Raw genomic sequence first — 24,358 nt, forward strand, 5'->3', positions numbered from 1 at the left:
AAATTCATTGAATCATTTATGTTAGGAATAAAATACTGAAGAGAAGGATACGGTGACGTGTACGTTGAAAATAGTTAGCCATTTCATTGTCACTAACACAACAACAATAATACAACTACTCCAACGATACAACCACAAATGCATCATAAGGAACTGCGGAAATGAGCCAAGAGATGGAATCATTACACTGTCATGCCTTGAATTAACAAAAAAATCAATTCTGTACAAAGAAGACTTGATCAACACATCATCATGAATAACACAAAGAGATGAAACTTGACCAAAATAATCTTTGCAGGTAATAGAGACAGATATAGCAGGCCAACAAGGAAGCCCTGCAACCACAACCTGCAAGCAAGAGAACTTTAATACAAAAAAGAATGATAGACACAACTATTGTAGGTACACATGATATCTTGCGCTGCTACAAATACATTAACACTCTCTTAGCAAAGGAGGTATCATTTACATGTATTATGTCATGGAGCCTCTCAACATGACAAACACAATGGCAATTTCAGATCTTCACAAGAAGTATATTTCAGACCATATCCTTTTGTACCACACACATATCTCAATATAGGCCTAGCTGCAACAAGATGCAGCTGTCTAGGCTCACACATGAACTGATGAGAGTGTTAACAATATAACATATATCAGGCCTAGTATTGACTAGATGCATTAACGATCTAATCACTTGTCTATTTTTAGTGGGATCAACAAAATCTGAACTGGCTGCAACCTCATGTAAGTTTTTCAGATTTGCTTCCGTAGGAGTTGACATAGACTGGCAATCTATCATACCAACTCTTTTTAAAATGTCAGTAGCATATTTCTCTTGATTCAAGATAACCTCATTTTGTCTTTGCCACGCATCTAATCCAAGGAAGTAATGCAAGAGGCCGAGATCTTTCATCTCAAGTTCAGAAGCTAACTCTTTCTTACATTTAGCAATGAGATCATCCTCTCGAATAAGAAAATAGATCGTCAACATAAAGAACTAAAATTAATGCTTTATCATCAATTACCTTGAAGTAGAGATTTGGATCTGCATCATTTTTAAGGAAGCCCAAGCTCAATAAATAACGACTTAAGTCTGCATACCATGCACACGGAGCTTTCTTAAGGCTATGCAAAGCCTTTTTCAATCTGTATACATGTGATTCCTTCTCATGAATCACAAAACCCTCCAGCTGCTCAATAAATACCTCTTTTTCATTACACCATTCAAGAATGCTGTCTTTACATCCATTTGATGTAATTTTCATCCTTTAACTGCTGCAATAGCAATGATAGTTGTGATAGAAGTATACCGAGCTACAGGATCAAATGTATCCTTCTCATCTATGCCTTCCTTTTGAGAAAATCCTCTTGCTACAAATCTAAATTTATACTTGTCAACACTTCCATTAGTTGCATGTTTAATTTTGGATAGATATTGAGAAGAAACAACACATTTACCTTTAGGCCTAGGAGCAATATCCCAAATGTCATTCTTGATAATGGATTGATATTCTTTCATTGTGGCATCTACCAAACTTGCTTATTTGAAGCCTCTTCAAGACTTCAAGGTCCAAATTCAATAATATGACTCATTAAAGCAGTCTAAGTTGTTAAAACTTATGAGGACTCTTACTTTCTCTAAAAGTGCTACGAGGGTTGCATATTTTTCAGCCTCTTGCATAATATGCTTGACCCACAGAGGTCTCTTGATGACAAATAGTGGAATCTGTAAGATCAACAAGATCAATAGGATCTAATTCAGGAATCTCCTTGTCAATCTCGGAAGGGAATCAGGGGCAGCAATATTCCTATCTTGAGAAGTCTCACGATCTTCTTTATCAATTTTCATAGTAGTCCCTTTAGATCTTTTGCGAGCTACATCTTCTTCAAATGGAACATCTCTACTGATTTCAGTTTGTTTTTTGTTCCAGAATGTAGACCTTGAGAGCTTTTGAAGATTCACTATGACTGACAAAAAATTCCCTTCTTGCCTGAAGGCTCTAACATAGACCTTTTTCCTTTAGGGACAAGAATGCAAACCAAACATCCAAAAATTCTGAAATGACCAACTTCTAGTTTGTTATTGTGAATGCTTTTTCATGAGTCATATTGTCTTAAGATTTGACATGGACTACAATTATGAACATAAACAAATGTTTTGCAAGCTTCTGCCCAAAGAAAGGTTTGTAGGCCTTGATTGTGGATCATGGCTTTCACTGCCTCAAAGAAAGGTTTAGCGAAAGGGTGGCTGGTTAGTGTGAGGGTTAGAATTAGAATTAGCATTACGAATATGGTTAGGGTTATAGTTAGACTTAGGTTTAGTGAAAGAGTGCCTGGTTAGAATTAGGGTTAGAGTTAGACTTAGCATTACAAGTATGGTTAGGGTTATAGTTAGACTTAGGTTTAGGGAAAGGGTGTCTGATTAGAAATAGGGTTAGAGTTAGACTTAGCATTAGGAATATGGTTAGTTTTACCAATGCATGATTAGGTTTACCGATAGGGTACCAATGTAGGATTCGGTTTAGCAATAGGGTACCAATGTAGGAATAGGATTAGGCTTAGCGATAGGGTTATAGTTACTGTTGGCGTCACGAATATGGTTAGGTTTACCAATGCAGGATTAGGTTTAGTGATAGGGTACCAATGTAGGATTAGGCATAGCAATAAGGTACCTATTGTTAGAATAGAGTGATTTATTAGTCCTTGCCTTATATAAGGCAATGAACTTATGTTCCCAGTTTCTTATGTGCATTAATTTGATCAATCAAAAAATCTGAAACTATAAAGTTTGCAGCACATTTATTTTAAAAATAATTTCTTTGCATTAGTTTCAATTTTCTAATTGATCATTGGCATTTTTGCTGGGGTTAAAGCTATTTAAAAAATATAAAAACTAAAACTAAAATAAACACCTCACAAATGGATAAATGAATTAAATATATTTATAATTTGTATGTGTCAAAGAAACACAACTTTATCAGAAAACTTGTGGAAGACGGTGAGACTCTGCCTGATCAAAACATAGAAGCAGTCCACCCTTCACCTCGTCTTGGTCCGGGGCTGAGGGTTTTAATTCAATTTATTTGTTTATGTGGACCGGTTTGTTATTTTTTTAGCTCTACATTTTGTTTTCTACCTTCTATGTTTTATTATTGGATTCTTAAGTCAATGTGACTATTCTAATGCAAATTAGTTATATATTTATATTAGATATTATGTTTAGTTTTATTTTATATAAAGAATCTATAATACATTAAAATTATAATTATACTATTGATTATGTTTAAAATATCTATTTTCTAGCTTTTGAAGTGATATATCTTAGTTTAAATATAATCACGCGGGATAAAAATACCTTGACAAGTAATGCTCTAAAGCTTCTTTATTTGTATCTATTTAAATTTGAATAAGAATCTATATTTTATAATTTGTATTTAATTAGTTTTAATATTTTTATTTTTTAAGTGAAATACAAATACAATTTGATTAATTGAATATATAAATTCGTACTATATTTAATTTTATTTTGAAGCTAAAATGATTTGACGAATTAATTAAAATGATTTGATGAATTAATGTATGTATGTGTATATAATTTTATTCTATTTTAAATAAATTTTAATTTTTATATAATAAATTTATTATTTTATAAAAATAAAACATAATGTATTTTAAAAAAATATTTATCCCAAGTGAGCTCTAATTTTAATGTAATTTAAAAATATTTGAAATTTGAGTAATTTATTATATAAAAAAAATAATTTTATTTTTCTCTGTTATCTACCTATTTGTAAATCCCCAGTCTATATTCCTAACAATCTAAAAATATTTGTCATCTAATTTTGCACCAGTTAGCTCTTGCTAATGTTCTTGCCCTTTGCATAAGGTAGGGCCTTCAACTCAACAAGAGATCTTGTTATTATATTAGCAATTGAGTCAGGGTTAGGATTTTAGATTAGATATATTATTATATTAGGCGCCCGTAATAGGTATATTCTCACGATCATGGGTAAGGTTGGGGATAGAAGCAACACCATGGTTAGAGTAGAGTTAGGGATAGGTTTAGAGTTATTATTAGTGTTAGGTTTAGACTTATTACTATGGTTAGGGGTAGGTTTAGAGTTACACTTATGTTGATATCTTGTTCCTGTTGCACATGCCTCTTAGCATAATATATGCAAATTAAGTATTGCGATGTTCGTTATGTGTGATGCAGTGCAAGGCAAGAGAATCCCCAAAGGAGATGTCCTAAGCCCTAGCAAAATAACCACATAGCGGAAGCACAATAACAAAGCAAGATCTGATACCAAATCACAACTCTTTATTCATAAAATAACTAATTACATGCAATATGCCTGACTGTAAGGAGTTTTGGGTTAGGGCCAAATACAACAGTAATTACAAAATAGTTCTACAAGATCCCTCAAGATCCAACTCCACACTAATCCTAGCTAGTCCAGATCCACACTCTGGTAGAAACCTCCAAGGAAGATCTAAACTTGTGTTCGCAAGCCCACCAAGCAATCTCCTTGTTTCCCAAGCCACAACTACTAGCTCTTCAAAGTTCGCTCCTACACATCATCCTCTTCCCCAAGCTGGACGGCAATACCATCTGATCCAATTCACCAAAAAAAATGAATGAATAAGACTCCATAAGATCCCTTACTTATACCCAGCTAAGCCACAAGTCGGCCCAGTTCATTACAAATTAAATTAAATCCTTACATTAAATATATGTTGAGCCACATGTTGACCTCCAATAGATATTAAATACCAAATGCCTTAAAAGGCTTACAACACAAATTAAATACACATAGGAGAGACAACCAAGACCCAAATAGGTCCACACAAGCTCCTAGATCAATCTACGTCATGATCACACACTACATGCATTAAATATTCCAACTCAATCGAGACAATCCACAAGAACTCCAGTCGGCACCAACACATTGCCGAGTGTCAGCAAACTCCTGAGCAACCAACACATGCTGAGCAACCAATACATGCCGAACAACCAATACATGTCGAGCACAATAGTATTTGCTGAGCTCCTTCAGCAATCGAGCCCTTCAATGATGGAGCTCCTCGGCCAAAACTACATTCAATAGCGATTGAGCACCAATCCTTTGGTGACTGATTCCACGACTCCAAGCCAAAATCCCTCCAATATGTAAGATTGCAAGCAAGCTCATGATGATCCTACATTGAAGTGGTATTATTATTTTGTTAGTTATGTTTATAATTAGAGTATTGCTTAGTGAAAATTGTGCTTAGCATGAATTCCTATGGCATGTAGGATTACTTAATGCTATTGAGGTAATGGTTACACATAAAATGAGTATAAAATGAATCTTATGCTTTAGATTAGGTTTACTATTAGAATTACCACATCAATTTAATGTCCAACATATTAGTGATATGTGTCATGTAAATGCTGTAATATTAGAAACACCAAGCACAAGGTTACATGTTGCAAATGTTTCCTAGTATATTTGAAATAAACATCAACTTTGTTGTGAGATCAGATGTTATTATTCTCGCACATAGATGAAAGGAGAAGTATATCTCCCAGTACAATTATTCAGATGAAGTAATAAGTGAAAATTGAAAGATATGATGTCACTACATGGAGAACATTTCTCCATAATGATGTAAGTACATCACATATTCTTTAGAGATAAAAAATCGTATTGTGATCTTTGCTTTTACAATGATCGTCGTAGACTTCTTTCATCATGGATAGAAACATGCCCACTTTTGTAGATGCTGCGTACAAATCTTGTATCATCTTCCATGTGAATTATCTCCAGTTCTTGTACGCCATCAATTGACAAAGCCACGTTCTCAAGAGCTTTGACTATATTTGTACAACAATCTTAAATTCTTTGTGCACACTTGTCAAATTCTGTCTTGAAAAAATGATTTGAGCTTACAGAATCAGTTAGGTTCATGTCAACGATGCTTGACTCTCTATGAGAAGCTTCCATAGCTGAAACAATTTATTGAAAACAATTTAGAAAACATCAACATAAACAAAAATAAGAACAAGAGTGTACTTGGAGGGGCATAAATTTGAATTCAATAATGTTTTCAGTTACATAATAGGTGAATTAGTATAATAAAGTGTGGAGAATATCAATGTAAAAACAATATTGCATTGAAAATTGCAATCAAATTTTGTGTATGGAAACATGGCATTATTTTGATCATTCATATACATTAAAGAATAAGTGAACATAATTTTCAAATGTCTAGTAGCAGTGTATTGGTTCAAAGTAATAAAGCACAATTTTATAAAAAATAGAAGAATAATTAATGACACATTTTTTAAAGTAATTTGTAATTTCATCATTTGAGTACATCATTGATGTTCAAGGCTTCTCAGTGTCATTTATTCTACCTTTCTATTTGAAAGTTGTTTTTTGCTTTTCATTTTTTTATAGAGGTCATATGTAAATGGTGGCATTATTCTCAAGCCTTCTATAGACTTTACACGAGAAATAGCCACAAATGTTAATCCATCTCTTTCCTTTGGACTTATATCAATTGTTGCTTTTTCAAGAGTTAGTCCCTAAGATATGTGAATTGCCAATGCCCATGCTAACCAATGGTAGTTGGAAGCTTCTTCCCCTCGTAATGGGGCTATTGGAACAACTTTTTGATGGTGGTCATCAAATGGTATTCTAGGATAATCATCAAATTCAATTGTGACATATGTTGGTGGTTCAAGAGGACTACTTCCTGGTCTATACACAATACTCTAGATATATCCCAAAGCTCCATTGACAAGGCCAACTTCTATCTATAGATTTGTAGTCAACATCACCTTGGAATCCATATTGAGTAGCTCTAGTTCAAGTTCATCACTTGAACCATCTTCAATTATGTTACCATTCCTTGTCTTAGTTGCAAGACCACATGTAACAAGATACCTCAAAGAGTACAACATTCTCATGTTATGATTGTGGACATTATTATCGGTTGAGAACAAATGTATTGCTTTGTTGAACTCATCATTGGTTGCAACATCCAATTGTATGGGGATCCTCATCATAAGAAGGTTCCAATCATCTCTCTTTGGATTTGCATCTCTCACATTTGTTAGAAGCTCACCAAATCTTTGTTGATCATTGTCTTGACCATCTTGCCTTAATATCTTATCTAATTATCCACTGTTTTGAATTCTTGCCACAATAATTTTGCTCTCCTTTGGCCATCATATGATGTTTTATCATTGACTGGAGGTAATTGACCAAGATCACCAACCAAAATAATAGATACACCTGAAAGAAAGAAAAAAAGATTTTGCAAACCATTTAGCAATACTACATATGGGCTGTAATATTAAGCATAATAGGTATCATCACCAATAATAACAAGCATCATCACCAATAATAACTTGTAAATTAGTATACCTTTCTGTCATATTAGGAAGATGCTCTTAGTATCTTGTAATATGGCAAGAAACTCCACTATCAAATAGCCAAGTATCACCATCAATAGGAACATTACTTGAAAGAGCTTATATAAATAAAGAAACCCTTTGAATTTTCACTTGATTCGCTATGAGGAGGTAAGATAAATTTATTAATGCCCAACAAGAGACTACAAAGGGTCAAAGGGATTGTGAAGTACATCAAAATGGCCCAGCTTGTAGCAAGGACACCAAATAGTGCTCGAAGATAAGAACAACAACAAAAACCAAAGGGAGGAACAAAAGCATGGGGAGAGGAAAAAGAACCCCCCATACCCACTTAAGGGCTTCGAACAATAGTAAAGGACCTCCAAACTAAAGGATACACAAATTGCCAGATATAACCCAAGGTTGCCTCTAGGTGATCTTGGGAGAGGAAGATTGTTGCAAATGGGACCTTGTCTTGGGTCTTACAGATTTGGAAATAGGGGCAGTGGTAAATGACCACTTCATACCGTGCACTAAATGAGTCCCTGTGAAGAGTAAATTAATGAGTTGATGAGGCAGAGGTGTTGAAGGATGTTGGTGGTAGAGTGTGTTGTCCTAAAACCTAAGGGCTTCCTAGAAATACATGGCAAAACACCTTTGATCCTTATATCTGAAGAAAGCGGAGATTGATTGTGCATCCGTGGAGAGGCAATAGAACCTCCCTCTGATCTCATAATATAGAGGGGAAGCATTTCCAACATTTCTAATGTCAAGTTGATGCCTAGGTCTTGTTGAAAAATCTTTAGCAAGGTGACCATACTTGTCACATTGGAAACACTAAATCCTAGATAGATCCTTCTTCTTAGGTTCAGGGGCTGAATCAGAATTCCTATCTTTGTAGCTCTTGAAAATTCCTTTCCTTCCTTTCCTTTTAGAAGTATGGGCAACAAGGACATGATCTTCTTCATGGTGAGAATCTTCACCCGTCTCCTTTCGCCTCCAATTTGCATTCCTCTTGAATACAATAACCAAGTCTTTGTCCTCACTTGAATCTCCAATAGCATTTAGTTGATCCTTCAATTCTATAATCTTCATGAAGAAAGATACAACAGATTCTCCTCTAGCCATTTTAATATGTAAGGGTCCGTTTGGTTCCTGGAAGATGAGAGGAATTCGCTTTTTTCAAAACTCGGATTTGGAAATTTTTGCGTTTGTTTGAAAATTGGCAAAATGGAATTAGCATACCGGACTTCCAATTTTGCCTCAAAACCAGGTTTTCCAACTTCCTACTAGCAAGTAGGAATTGAAAATCAAAACTTGGTTATGCTTTTTAAGAAGTGTAAAAACAATAGATTGGACTACTCTTTGAAATTTGTCTTCAACTCCAAGCTTACGTATAAAAATGTGTCTTCACACGCATCTTTCGAGTGAAACAAACGGTTCAAGTAAATCCCAAAAATTGGAATGAAAATTTGCAAGATCTTGATTTGGCCAAACCAAGATTTGTAGAAATCCAGGTTTTTAAAATTCCACGAACCAAACGGACCCTAAGAGTTGATGTCTCAAGACTAGAGCTCTACTAGTGTTGTTGAATTCGTACAAACTTAGAAGACTCTCTAAAATCTCTTTATTTGATTTCATCTTGGATAAAACAGGTACCAGATGATCCTTAACATAATCAATCAGTAGCTTCCTTCCTATGATTGTGTTCTTCCTTCATTGAGCTTTCTAAGTGTCATTAGAAGGTTCAACTACATCAGATTTCATGTAGTTGAGAAGATCATTTTCTTTAAGTGCAATTAGGACTCTAAATTTCCATGAACTAAAGTTGGATGCAGCCTCTGGTCTATCTTCGAGTTCATTCACCATTGTAGGAAGCTGAAATAATCAAGCTAGGAGAAGCAAAGAATATTTTAGAGCATAAGAGTTCTGGTTTTGGATCTTTTCTTTAGACCTTCTCTGATACCGTGTTCAATTCCAAAAATAGAAGATTATAAGTGCATAATCAAAAAATTTAAACTCAAGAACAATCAACACAAGGTATTTGTCCTGGGGAATCCCTCCAGCTTGAGGGGGAAAATCCAACTACTCTCAAAATAGTTCGTTTGTTGAAAAATTAGGAGATAAAATACAAAGCTTCACAAGCTTATATGGAAGAATTACTTCTTCAACAAACTATTATCACATAATACTCATTAGTAGTATGTCCTTATAGGATTAGACATCTACAACACATACTTCTCCTTTCTGAATCATAGAACACATATACAAAACTAATCACACTATAATGACCCTTAGAATGTTATACTGCTGATCAATAGAATGTAAACTATCTCTGACTAGAAACTCAAAAAATAGCCTTATGATGATCATAAAGAAAATATGTCAATTTCTTGACATTTTATTCTTCAATCAAATCGCTTCAGTCATACCCGCATAGATTCTGACACTTGCAAGATACAACCCAATGATACATCAAGGGTTGATGATAGTTACCTTAATTTGAAGCCTTTTAATGATCTAGCTTTGGCATATGTTGTTTCATCCTAATTTTTGACCTAATTTGAAATATAGCCGTTGAGTTTCACGTGAAGTCAGTTGGCAGTTTAATTTGTTATAATCTGGCAAAATGGTAAGATAGTTGTTATGATTTCAAGTGAAGATAACATGCTAGTTGATCGTTAATCATGAATTCATGGAATTGAGAAGATGGTTAACCCTTATGATTAATTATGATTACATAATTTATTATTATAATATAATTTAACTGTGGGGAATTTCCTTGTAGGAAACATGTCGAAGGGGTGGAAGCATTTTCAGAAAAGAATTAGGTAGGAGCATCACCATCATTGGGCAGAGGGGTAGAGGACCTAGTGACTTGAAACAAGATACATCTGTGGGACCTGCATGAGTTATTTAAATAAATAATTTAATTAAAATAATTCAGTTAAAATATAAAATATATCTCAAAGGATTTTAATTTATCTCTCACCATATTATTTTAATTTATATATGTGCATATAATATAAAAATGATTTGGCACCATTATAATTTAATAGAGTGATGTTTATATGTACATATAAGATTACAATAATATTTGAATTATAATAACATTTGAATTATTATAATTTTCGAATTATAATCTTCCAACTCTCTTTCCATGCGTTTTATTTTAATATTCTTGCTTTTAACCAATTTACACTTGGCATGATAAATCGATATAATATTTGGCAATTTGAGTTGTCTTCTAATCTTTCCAACTTCTCTTCCATCTTTTTTATTTTTCTTATCTTTAAATTTGAATTTATGATGTATTTGAATGGTCATCTTGGAATTCAAATAGTTTATTATCTTGAAACCGATGGGAGCCAAGAAGTCACGACTTGTCCCTTCATATGGGAGCCCTGAGAGGAGTCGAGGAGGAGATATATATTTTCATTCCCGTTTCTTTTTCTTTAAAAAGATCGTGATTTTCCCTTTTTATGGCGGCTCCATTCTCAAATCCATATTCTGCTTCAAGTCTGCCGTTGACAATGCTTCCATATGAAGCCGTAAGCCATTCTCATATTTGGTGCCGTGTATATTGACTTGCTTCCTCCCTTTAGCTTCCGCGATGTCACTAATCTTCTGATACTTTGAGTACCAATTAAGTTTTCTTCAGTCTTCGGCATGATATAACTCCTTGATCGATGGTTGTCTTTTGATGTCTCTGTCTAAGCATAGATAGTCTGATTTTGCTGCTCCAGTTCTAATGGCTGCATATACTATCAATGGATGAAGGCATGGATATAGTCTGCAGTCATATTCCAAACAGTCAATGATGTCGTCTTGATTATCATACATATATTTCTTGTTTTGTTTTACTTCCTTTGCATTGTGCCATCAATTCTATATTGTCGTACTGTTTGGATTAAGAAGAATATTGTTTTACCTATCCATGATTGGTGTGTTCATTCTGTGCTTTGTTTTGTACATCTTCTCTTATTGATGATAATACTGCTGTTGGATTTAATTACTGGTCTGAATGGAATATGCATTATTTAAAAATGTAGCTTCCTTAGTCAGAACTTTATAGGGACTGATATCATGTCACCTGCTGTACTAATAACCCTGAGATTGTCTCAGTTATGAATATGGAAGATGGAAACTATAAGAAATATGTCATATGCGTTTGTGATTCATAATTCCTCTTTATTTGATTAGTGTCAGGTACATATTGATAGAGCTGAAAATATTGTAAAGGGGTTTGCATATTCATAACCTTTTCTTTTCTGGTCTGAATGTTAAACCATAGCCGGCTATACATTAGTAGATTGAGACTAGATTATAACACCTTGCTGTTGGTTTCCGGCTTAATATAGAATTCATTGAAGATCTTCATTAAATAACCTTATGATAACTGTAAAACTTGAATTTATGAATAACCAATATCAATGATCATGTTTTATAATCAGAATACTTATTTGATCCGCTAATACCGACGAATTCACCGGGAGGGTGAAGAGGTATAAATGATAACAAAACAATCAAAATCTTCAAGCACCTAGGATTCATTGGCAAGAAGCCATGAATGGTGAAGAGGTGAAGTTAAATTGTGAGAACCAAGAACGAGATCAGATATGAATAACTATGTAATGAAAAACCTTATTAGCTCATGCATAATCCTGTTATTGTAATCTCCTGCTGTCAAGTTGTATAGTGTGTTAAATACCAGGATGCCCAGTGGATGGCAAGATGATCCCTGTCTATTCCGGGTAGGGAGGGCCTTTCTCGTTAAAGATTGTGTGGGGATAAAGTTGTGGTCTGAGGTTGGGTGGTTAAGCCCCTGGCAATGTTTCACGTCTCCCCAAGATGTCAGACGTACATTAGACAGAGATAAGCTATGCTTTCAATTGTTTATCGGAAACAGGTATTATCACTTTTATGATGTATATGCGAGAAGGTAAGATTAATTGAGTTATTTCATCATTACAGATATTTTACACCTAGATGCGAGAGATAGATTCATGGATTGCTTTTCATTTATATGAATATCAAATATGAGCATATTTTCTAATCTTGAGTTATTGCCATAGTTAAATTAATCAGAAGGAAATGAATGATATAGTAGTATCTGAAACCCTAATTTGATTTAGTGGTATCTGGAACCCTAATTGAATCAGTGGTATCAGAAGCCCTAAGTGATACCGTGGTAACTGAAAGCCCTAAATGATCCAATGGTAATCGATGCCCTAATTGATACAGTGGTATATGATGCCCTAATTTTAAATAAAAGTGGTATTTAATCGTAATCATCATTTGATTTTGAGATAGTGGTTTTTAGTTGGTAGTCGTCATGCTGTATTGTTATAGTGGTATTTGTGGATTAAACTGAGTTGTTGCAGATGCATCCCTAGTTTTATTTTCGATCTCAAATTTCATGGTATGTGGATTTTAACTTCTATAGTAATTTTGATTGATAGTGTTTTCAGCTTTTCGTCAAGAAATTTTGTTTAACTATTTTAAATTGTCAATCCCTTTCATATGAACAAAACTGATTTAAGTGACTTCCTATGAAGATGAAGTGATAACTGTATTTCTCAAGTATGTTAGTTGTTATGTAGACCTGGGAAAACGGGATGTTACATATGCCTTTCAAAGTTTTATTTTGCGAGTAAAAGTGATTGTTTTATACTTGGTAAGTTGTGGGGTTGTCATGTCCCCCTTTCCAGAATCATATGGAAGACTGTTTTATCAAGGAGACACCTGTTGCCCCTGCCTGTATGACAGATTGCATCTTTAATAAATAAAATTCGGATGACAAATTAATGAAATCCAAGGGGCTGACCACATAAATAAATCTAGGCAAAAATAAAAATTAATAACAATAGCTGTTCAGTGTGAGGGCCAACACAGGTGCAAATGAAAGGAGTAATTACCATTTCTGTCAGCAATTTTCCTTGAGTAATGTTAATTACCATTTATCCCTAGTAGCAGCTAATTATGGTATACCAAGCGGCGACCTTTGTTTTCCTCAACAAAAGGCAGAAGTTGCATGGTTGAAAGGCAGCGGTTGCTTAAGTTGTATCCTATTCCGACCTAAGAGTTGTGGCCCTTGTCACCTTGATGGATATAAAAGGAGGAAATCTCGTTTGAGGAGAATAGAATTTAGATAACAATACACCAATCAATATTATTAAAGAAAGTGCAGTACATTTGTATTGATTTATCTCCACATAAATGTTTTAGGAAGCTTTAAGTTTACTTATTAAATTAAATCTCCAATCCATCAAGATATATAGGATTTATAATTATCTACTTGATTTCCATCAGTAATTATATTTGGAATCAATGTCAAATGTCTGATAGGAAATTGCAGCAGTGCCGGTTTCCTGATCTTGTATGCCAACCGAGATGGATGGACTGGAGGTCCTGCATACATGTGGACCAAGGGCCAAATGACTCGGAGGCTCATTCCGTGCCCTTGGGCTTGGTTGAGGACAGTCTCCTGACATCCTATCAAGATTTTTCGTTGGATTCCTATTATGGCTGGATAATGGAAAGAAACTATGGAATAAATACGGATGAATTTAGGATATTTTGGTTTTAACACAGATTGTTTGCGTATGATCATAGATCCTTGTATATTTGCATATAGCTTGTTAAAGATTTGTGTTTATGTTTCAAATCTAGTGTTGATTGTTGTTTATGCTGCAAATCTATTATATTTATTAATCATTTTGGGAATTGGACATTGCATGGTTAAAATGCTAGGTGAGTCAACATGGTATTAGATTGAGTCATTTTTGGATGCATTTTTATTCTCTTTACATCTGATCATGACAGTTCACTCTTTGTCCACATCTCCAAGTTCATGCAAATTTCTTAATTTTAATTCCAAAGTTTTATTAGCAGCTTTAAAGAAAGATTTTATCCATGAACAGATTTTGGAGAGACAAAACAGTGCACCGAAATACTTATTCATCCCTGACTGTTATCACATAATATGTTTTGAAGAGACAACTGTTGTTAATTGGCTGATAATGAATTGATTTCTGCAGTCAAAAGTAATGGTGCTTGGGGAGCTGTTTCATCTATAAATCAATTAGAGCATGGAGGAGTTTCTCAAACAATTTCCAAGGTCAGTTAGGCTGTTATGAGCATATTGGATTATAGTTTTTAAATGATTTTGGATATGTTAGTGATGGTTTATAGTTAGCACGTATTTTTTTTGATAGTAACGATTCCGTGTTCCCTTTCTTTCAGAATTTCACATCAGATGCTAGCATGTCAACTGCTGATCAAGGGCTAGGTGGGTGGTGCAGTTTTATTTTGGTTTATTTCTTTTGACAATAAATTGATTCCAAATGCAAGTTTAGATGTGTACTAATAAGACACAATGGGCTATCTTTGTTTCTGCTGTTGTTTTAGTGAGGCCATCATCTGCCCCTGCAAGATCTGAGCCCAGTCAAGCACCATATTCGAATTCATATATTGAGGTTTGTTATAATTTCTGGTTTCTGCAGCACGTTGCTCATTTCTTGTGTACAATATGTAATTTTTTTATATGAGTGTTGCCTCAATGAAAAGATGCAATGCAATGGCAATTCTGGAATAGAACAAATTTTAGGATCCTGGAGCTTTATGACACCAAGAATCTGATTATTATTTGTTTTCATTTATTAAATTATTATGACATTTGTATTTTATATTTTTTTGAAATATATATAATGGCAACCACCAAGTCAAATAGATTTGAGTAGTTTTTACCTTTCAGCTCCAGGTTTTATAAGGCCCCTCTAACAGGCTTGTGTGCGTGTGCGTGCACACACACACACACACACAGAGTGGCAACCACAGAACATGTTTGGAGACCAAGTGAAAACAGTTTTTTACCATTAAGTCACAGGCTTTAGAAGGCCCCCCTTTAGGAGTGATCCTTGGGAGATCGACATGGATGGATCTTCCCCCACTTTAGGAATGTTCCTTGGAAGATCGGTATGGATGGTTCCGACATGCTTAGCAATGATAATTTTTTTCTACAGCATCTCAGGAGTATGAAAGAGGTTTGAATTGCCAAAACAGTTGAGCCCTAAAAGATAAAGACATATGAGAAGGCAAGTGGCCTGAAGCGGGCATTGGATTTGTCCTTGTAGGCTATCTGCCAAGAGCCCAAATAGAATTTTTACTCTGTACAATCTTGTCCTTGCCAAGAAATTGCTTGGACAATCTTCTATTTGTTGAATGTTTTCCTAAATTTTTCCTTCAGGATAGTAGATGGATAAAAGGGGATGGATAGTCATTCAGGTATTAGTCGTCTTAAGCAAAACGAGTTTGCCTGGGAGACGGCTAGGAGTTGGAGGACCTACTTATCCTTTTTTTTAATCTTTTCATTAACCTGAGCCTAGCATTCCTTGTATTTAAGACAATATCCAATAATGATGCCCAAATTTAGAGATGCCATGACGAGTTGCTTTTGCTAACCCAAGAAGCAGAGAAAAAACCAGAGTCCTTGCTAGGGAGGGATAGTGTAGAAGCTGCACTTAGAGGTGTTAGATATGCCAGGGAACCAGTCATGGATGTTCTACATTTGTATCATAAGCTTCACCCTGAATAATCAGGCCTTCACAAAATTGAGAATGACTAGGAGCTCTATCCTCATTAAAAATCTGTATGCCGACGACCTTCTCTCCTTTGAGCTGCGAGGCATCTTCCAAAGGTTTCAGCAATCAAGATGTAGAGATAAGGGAAAAGAGGGCAGGCTCAAATAATGAAGTAGGTAATCTGTCAACAATAAGGGCAATCCATGGAGTGGAGATGCAGGCTTTAGTCCATTGAATAAGTTCACAATGAAAGTCAAACTTTCAGAGCATCTTGGAAAGAAAAACATGATTAAGACTATGAAAAGCATTACCCATATCAAGTTTTATGGAAACAAACTTTCTTTTTCTGCTTTCTTGAATGAAGAGCTTTGTGATAATAGTAATGTTGTCATGTATTTCCCTAGCAGACATAGAACCACTTTGTTTCTTAGAATCACTTGGTCAGGATGGGCTCGAGGTGATTGGCCACAATTTTGGTGAGGATTTTTGTTTAAATTACAAAACAAGATGTGTGTAAATTTGCTAAACCTTTCAACATTGTTTTCTTTGAGCATGAATGCTAGAAAGTGGAGTTGATGGCTTGTAAAATAAACTTGAAAATCCACTGTATTTTTACATATGCATGAATTTCAGCATAAATTGTATCACAATACGACTTGTAGGAGGTATAGGAGAACCCATCTAGTCAATGTGCCTTGTTTTTTAGAGAAACATGACAGTGAGCTCTCAGGAGAGATGGGTTTGGTGAGATTACTTTTAATGTCATCATTTGGTTGTTGATTGAGCCAATAAAATATTTCTAATTTTGAGTCTTGAGAATGTTAGCTTTCCCTCCTACACGTGCTATAACGCAAGGGATGGGCACAATTCGTTCCAAGAGCACCAAGAAAGATAAAATTTGAAAGAGATGGGATGAAGGGGTTCAATAACACTAGAGATGGATTTGTATGAGTTTTAGAGAACAGGTTTGGGAAGAAGTTGAGATTTTCAGCGAGCGCAAATCTGTCAAGTCTTTTGGGAATGAATTGCTTGCCAGATATTTACTGGTCCAAGAATAATTTCCTTTGATAGGAGGGATTTAAAGTTGTTTAGCTGAATCCATAATATCTGCCACTGATTCACCATTTGGATTCTTCACTTTACAACCTCCCTTTTTCCGGAAAATTTTATAACTACTTAGGGATGTGACAGTTTTAGCATACTTGAAGAGATTCCAACAATGTTCTTTTCATGGTTGGGGGCATAAATGTTAACAATGGTAAAGGGGATGTTGACTCGTTAGAGTTTAAGACTCAATGTGTTGAGCATGCTCCTTAGAGTAGGCAGTGAAAAGACTTTGAGAAGCTCCTTTCCTTCAATGATATGTATGAAAGTGATTTTCCATGGAACTCAGAATACAAGAGACGAGATTGCAGAAGGGTTCATTTGGATTCTTCAACAGTGTTATGGTGTTCATTAATGAGATACATGAGGAAGCTTTATCTGTAACTACTTTCAATTCACTATGATCCCATGAGGGGATAATCATTTTCTAATTGTGTTGTTTGAAATGGCAAATGCCCAAAGTGGTAAATGTATTCCCGCTAACATTCTTTTAACTCTCTTGCATATGTCTTTCTCTATTTGTTTTATTGCTAGCTCTTATCTTGATGGATGAAGTCACTCTTCATTTAAACCTTCAAAAGTACGTTTGTCTTCACAGTTTCAGAGGGATCAATATCACTTGCCTTGTAGTTGTTTGAGGAAGAGCAATCTAAATTCAGCCACTTTCAATGTTGTTCATGTAAACCACATTAACTAAGTCATAATTCATTGAAGTTCAAAGTATGACTTGTCTAATCATAGATTTCCTACTATGTGATATCCCTCCAGGACTTTCTCTTTGAAAGTTGATAAAACCTGTTACATCCCAAAATTTGACCTAATTTAAATTTATTTATAGCCGTTGAATTGAATGGATTTTCTTTTATAATCATGTGAAAAAAATGGTTAAATATATTTGTTGCATTCATTATGTTAACTGTTTAATGATGATGGTCGTTATCCATTGTTAGTCATGTGATGATTAGCAGTTGCTTGATTTTAGAATTATGGTTAATAATTAAATTCCTTATCTACATTAAATGTCATTATGGATTTATCATGGAACTTGTTATTATTGTGGAAAATGTTGCACGGGTGATTGCAGGAGAAGATGAAGGGGAGAAGCATTGCTAAATGGGATCAACAGAATGAGATACTAGTTTAGTCCAATTATCGGTTTGACAGGTATGACCTTTAATTGTCTTGGTAAGGACCTAGCGACTTGAACATCAGGATACAATCGATGGACACGCATGAGCTATTAAATAAATATTTAAAATATTAGTTATTTTTAAAAATAATGCATACCTCAAATGGCTTTTGATTGACTTTTTCACCACATCACTATAATGTAGATTTATGTACATGCACATAGATATAGAAATAAAGGTGACACCATAATATTATTTTTATATAAGATTTTATTTAATATGTACATTTAAATACATGTAGAAGAAGATAAAATAATCTTCCAAATAAAGCATGTATTTAGATATACTTAACAATAGATATGACCTTGGATAAAATAAATAATATGATGCCACCTCACAAGTATTACAATAATAGATAATTGTCTATTATTAGTTAATGGTAATCAATTGTAAATACCTAGTTAGCTTTAGTTAGCTTTCGTTTTTTTAGCTTTATCTGTTAGAATCAAAGTAACGTTAATCGGAATTGGATCGGAATTGGCAAGGCCGAATCGAATCGTGAATCGGCAAATTTGAAAAAACTCTTTAAATTTAAAGATTTTAACAATTTAAAACTTATTTCATGCACCCTTTATTGAATATAACTTAAACACACTATAACATCATCAAATAGAAGTTAAAACTTAACATACATAAACATGGAAGTTTGGAACATAAAATCCATCACATATGTAACTATGTTATCTAAAATGTAAGTTGTAGGCTAGCTGAAGTAAATAGAAATCAAATGATCATAATGATTTAAATCATAGAATGTATATAAGATTATCCACAAGACATCAAATCATAAATGTATGTAAGAATCTAAGATGAAGATCCATGAAAGTTTGAAACATATGTCTATTAATGATTCAGTATCAATATCTATAAACAAAATATAAAAACAAGGCTCTAGCTCAAGCCTCAGACTCGTAGTCAATTATCATCCTCAAGCTCGGCTGCAACCTCAGCCTCAGCCTCTGAGTATCTAGTCTGTCTAGTAGCAAGGCGTCTAATGTAGTTCCTAGAGGACTGCCGAGCCATATCTCCCGCATGTAAGATGGGCTCACGAACATCGCTAGGGCTTGTGCCTGTGCGTGCACGTGTGCGTCTATCAATGCCTGAAGAACATGCTCTAGTTGCCTTAGCCTCTATATCCACTTGGTCAACCCACACACGGTCTTCTTCACTGAAGACTGGATCCACAACCTCTGTGAGCCACTATGATTCTAGATCAATCTCCTCTAGAATGATTGGAGAAGAGTCAGTGCCCAAAATTTGTTTGATCCTAAGATGGAGGTTGTAAAGCTGCCTTAGCCTCTATATCCACTTGGTCAACCCACACACGGTCTTCTTCACTGAAGACTGGATCCACAACCTCTGTGAGCCACTATGATTCTAGATCAATCTCCTCTAGAATGATTGGAGAAGAGTCAGTGCCCAAAATTTGTTTGATCCTAAGATGGAGGTTGTAAAGCTGCCTTAGCCTCTATATCCACTTGGTCAACCCACACACGGTCTTCTTCACTGAAGACTGGATCCACAACCTCTGTGAGCCACTATGATTCTAGATCAATCTCCTCTAGAATGATTGGAGAAGAGTCAGTGCCCAAAATTTGTTTGATCCTAAGATGGAGGTTGTAATGAACAAAGACAAGATCATTCAACTTCTGCACTGTCAACCTATTTCTCCTCTTCGAATGGATGTGCTCAAACATGGACCAACTGCGCTCACATCGAGAAGCGCTGCTTGGCTGACTCAGAATATAGATGGCAATTTTTTGAAGTTTTAGGATTGTGGCCCCAAACATTTGCCACCATCTATCTGAAATAAGGAAAAATAGAAACAATTAGTCTCATTTACAAATTACAAGTTAACTCTAAAATTACATAATCAACTTTAAGTTTAGAATCTAGATTCATGACTATTGAATATATTATTTAATTTTTACCTGGCTGTAGTGTTGTCTGAGCATTTATGGCCATCCTGCCAGAGAAAAGTGGCCCCTCTTTAATGTTGAACTGGTCTAGCTCAACAATCGCAGCAACGCTATCTTCATCGCTACTCAACCTCTGAATCACTGTGTATAAGCTAGTGAGAACCTCCGCATCTGCCTTGAACTCAGGACATAAACGAAATGCCGGATTCAGAGAGTAAGCTGTTGCATGGATGGGTCGATGGAGCTGATTCTGCCATCACCTATCGATGATGTCCCAAATAGGGCCATACCTCTCCTGCACTCCTACATATTGGGCTCTGATGGCCTCCTTGGCCCTATCCATGCCCTCATAAATGTAGCCCATAGAGGGCTTCTCCCCATTAGCAGTTCGTAGCAAAGTTACAAGGGGCTCAATGACCTACATATAAAGTAAAACAAAAAATTTGAGTCAAAATTTAAATATAAAATAATATAACTTAAAGTAAAAGTAAAATGCTAAGTGTTAAATTGCAATAAATTTACCTTAAGGATTTCTTTAGCGGGTTTCCAAAAACCATCCTCATCAAATATGCAATCCGCCACATCTATCCTTGTAGTGGTCGTAGCATAGGAAGAGGAAATCCACTCCCCCCCAACAAACATGCTCCTCAATTCATCTCTTGATGTCAACAAGGACTGCAGAGTGATGAAATTCGAGGCAAACCTTGTGATACCTAGGCGAGCTAATTCCTTGCCTTTTGTGTACTTCCTTATTGTGCTAAGGACAAATGAATGATTATAAATGAATTTGCTATGTTTTTTTCCCTTTCCAAACATGACTTGACAAACTCAAGTTTGCCAATTTCCTCCAACATGAGGTCAATGCAGTGTGCCGCACAAGGGGACCAAAATATGGTGGGGTGCCTCTCCATCAAAAGTTTACCTACAACAATTTTAAGTCAATTAGAAATTCAAATTTCAAAATTCAAATAAATTTATTTTCAAAACTTGAAAAGTTAAAAGTTTACTTACAGTAACATAACTTGCTGCATTATCCGTCACCACCTGGATCACATTTTGTTCCCCCACCTTTGCTATGACTTCCTCAATAGCCTCACATAAGTATGTGGCATTTTTTACATGTGCGGAAGCATCAATGGATTTGATGAACATGGTATATCCTACAAGTAACAAAACAACGAATTATAATAATAAATGGATCATCAACAAATTAGCATTCAACAAATCAAAATTTACAATTATGTATGTAGGAAAGTAGAATGATCAATCACCTCCACAGGATACAAGAAAATTAAGGAGTGTTCTATTCCTCCTATCTGTCCGACCATCAGTCATGATGGTGCAACTCTTTGCAATCCACTCCTTTCGGTTCTCCTCAAGCTCAGCCCTCATGTCCTCTACCATCTCATCCAAGAGGTATCTGCTCAACTCAGCCTCAGTTGGGGCTTTAAACCTCGGACCACAAATAGCAACTGCATCTATCATGTTCTACCAATAAGGAGCCCTATCACAAATAATAATTTAGATGTCAAAGACTCAAATTATAAAACAAGTAGATATAATTAAAGTTTTACTTTTGCTTTTAATTTTAACTTTAAAGAAAACAAAGAAAAAAGAATCAATTACCTGGTTGCAATAAATGGAATGTTGCAAAAGTACCAAAATTTGCATATCTCCTTTCTGGCAGCATCATGAATCTCCTTGTTCAAACCCATGCCCTCAAGCATGGGTTGGGAACGAGGAGTAGTGCGGGGCACAAAGTAACTATCCATTTTGTTTTTCTGCACTCTAGGTTGCAATAGGTTGGTGTGGGACTTTGTCTCAGTATGTGACTCGACTAGCACTAGCACTAGCACGAGTAGAAGAACTAAGATAAAAAGGAGGCCTAGAAGAATCCTCTCCAACACAACCTACGGATGCGGAAGTTGATACAGATGTAGATGTGGATGCGGCTGCAAATGCGGGAACCCCTTAACCCTTTAAGTTGCATTTTCCTATTCGCTTTGTCTTTTTTAATTTTTTCTAATGCCATTAAGCAAGTGCGTTTTGCCTCAGGAGTTTGGTGAGTGCAAATTGTAACATCGTGTCCAGGTATAGCAGCAATGTGGTATTTCAATCTATAAATACCTCTAGAAGTTATTTTTTCTTTACAAAACATACATTTTATTTGATATTTGGTTCTTCCAGGAAACTCTTCGTTATATTTCCAACATTTATCTTTTCTACCCATTGCAAATTTGCGAAAAATGAAAGCAAAGGCTGCTGCAATAATTTTTTTAATGTAAAATATCAAAGTTTGAAGCTAATAAAAGCTACAAAACAACAAACCCTAGTTTGCAACTTAGTAAAAATAAAGAACATTCAAGATCTAAACTAAAAATCTTGAAAACTATAAAAATTTAACAAAAAATGCATAATACACTAACATGCAAAAAAAAAATGATCTCTTACCTCTTGCAAATGAGTTGAGTGTTGATATTGGCTCCTTAATGCTCTCAATGCAATTGATGGCCTCCCCAAATGGATTATTGATCTCTTTGGTGCTCTTCCTTCTTGCCAGTTAGAAACCTATGGCTTTTCTTTTCTCTCACTTTTCCTCTCTTCTACTCATGCTTAACAAATAGAAGGCCTTTTAGGGTTATAACAAAGAGAATAGGTAAAAAAAAAAAGTAAAAAAAACAAGTTATTTTTTTAAAATTTACAAGTCCATACTTTTAATGCCGCGGCCGATTTTTTGGCGATTTTTTAAGGCAATTTAGGCGGTTTTTTTGGTGAATCGTCGATACATGCGATTCTGGCGATTCACTTGATGAAATCAGCAATGGCGATTTTTGACACCAAAAAAATCGTCATCCATGAATCTGATCGCTGAATCGGCGATTCACGCGATTTTCGTTACTATGGTCTGTACAGGTATCACTGGTGTAACTGGAGCTGCAGGAGCTATTGGAGCCCTCCCATCAAGTGGACCTAATGGAAGCCGAACTCCCAAATCATGAGCCTGCATTGGCTGGTCTATTGGATAAGGAATAGGAGAAATAGGCATGAAAGGTCCTCGCTGCTCATCAAAGACTACATCACGATTATAGATGAGACGAGATGTCTCAACATCGATCAGGCGGTAGGCTTTGTGAAGACTGCTATGTTTAGCAAGCACAAGTTTCTGACTCTTGGCATCCAACTTGGTGTGTGACACATCAGAGATCTAAACAAAAGAAAGGGATCCAAAAATCTTCAGGTGACTGATTATGGGCTTGCGACCTAACCAGGCCTCTTCCGGAGTTTTACCTTTGATCGCCACTGTGGGTGACCGGTTCAATAGATAAACTGCAATGTTAATTGCTTCTGCCAAAAACTGCTTTGAAACATGTTTGTGTTGGAGCATGGATCGAACCATCTTGGTGATTGTCCTATTCCGACATTCAACTACGTTGTTCTATTGTGGCGTGTGGGGTGTGGTTAACTGGCGTTTGATGCCATGTGTCAGAGAAGAGTACATGGTTGTCGGCAAAGGCAACATTCAGATTCAATCTGTTAGGAGGAATCTCATATTCCTTGATGTGTACTACATTCTAGGGATGAAACTAAATCTACTCTCAGTCAATCAGTTGCTGTGACATTCTCCACACTTTGTGCTTGCTGGACATAGCAGTCTTCACAAAGCCTACCGCCTGAAACGTAGTACACATGTATACACTGAAGGTGACTGCCAAGTGTGGAGAATGTCGCAGCAACTTTAGATTATGGACTTCTGTACTTTCAAAGTTTTAATCCTAAACTCAGTGGGTTCACAAATTTAGATTGGGTAGGCTCTGTTGATGATAAAAAGTCAACTTTTGGATATGTGTTCAGTTTGGGATCTGGTGTAGTCACATGGACCTGTAAGAAGTAGCAGGTAGTTTCTCTCTCCTCTATAGAAGCCGAATACAGAGGGACTGTTAAGGCAGGATGTGAAGCTATTTGGCTTTGTCGGATGCATGGGGATATGTAGATATCACTAGCAGGATTGACTACTCTGTTTGTTGATAATGAAGGCTTTATCAAGTTAGCATGAAATCTAGTCTTCCATGAACAAACGAAGCATGTGGAGGTTCACTATCATAACATACGACAGCTGGTTGAAGATGAGACTATAGATTTGCAGTATGTTCCTACCAT

General features: G+C 35.5%; 1 protein-coding gene across 6 annotated transcripts in view; it reads left to right on the forward strand.

Moving 5' to 3' along the window:
• Positions 1-24,358, forward strand: part of LOC149575790 (peroxisomal membrane protein PEX14-like) — a 70,117-nt gene that overhangs the window by 21,942 nt on the left and 23,817 nt on the right. For all 6 annotated transcript variants that reach the window (XM_089815581.1, XM_089815577.1, XM_089815576.1 and 3 more), the window contains 3 exons: positions 14,446-14,525; positions 14,651-14,696; positions 14,816-14,883. In XM_089815581.1, the coding sequence (XP_089671707.1) occupies positions 14,446-14,525; positions 14,651-14,696; positions 14,816-14,883 (194 nt within the window). The remainder of the gene's footprint in view (positions 1-14,445; positions 14,526-14,650; positions 14,697-14,815; positions 14,884-24,358) is intronic.

The sequence above is a fragment of the Cupressus sempervirens genome, chromosome 2 (genome assembly GCF_028749045.1).
Source record: "Cupressus sempervirens isolate cs-2001-9-10 chromosome 2, ASM2874904v1, whole genome shotgun sequence".
Lineage (NCBI taxonomy): Eukaryota > Viridiplantae > Streptophyta > Pinopsida > Cupressales > Cupressaceae > Cupressus > Cupressus sempervirens.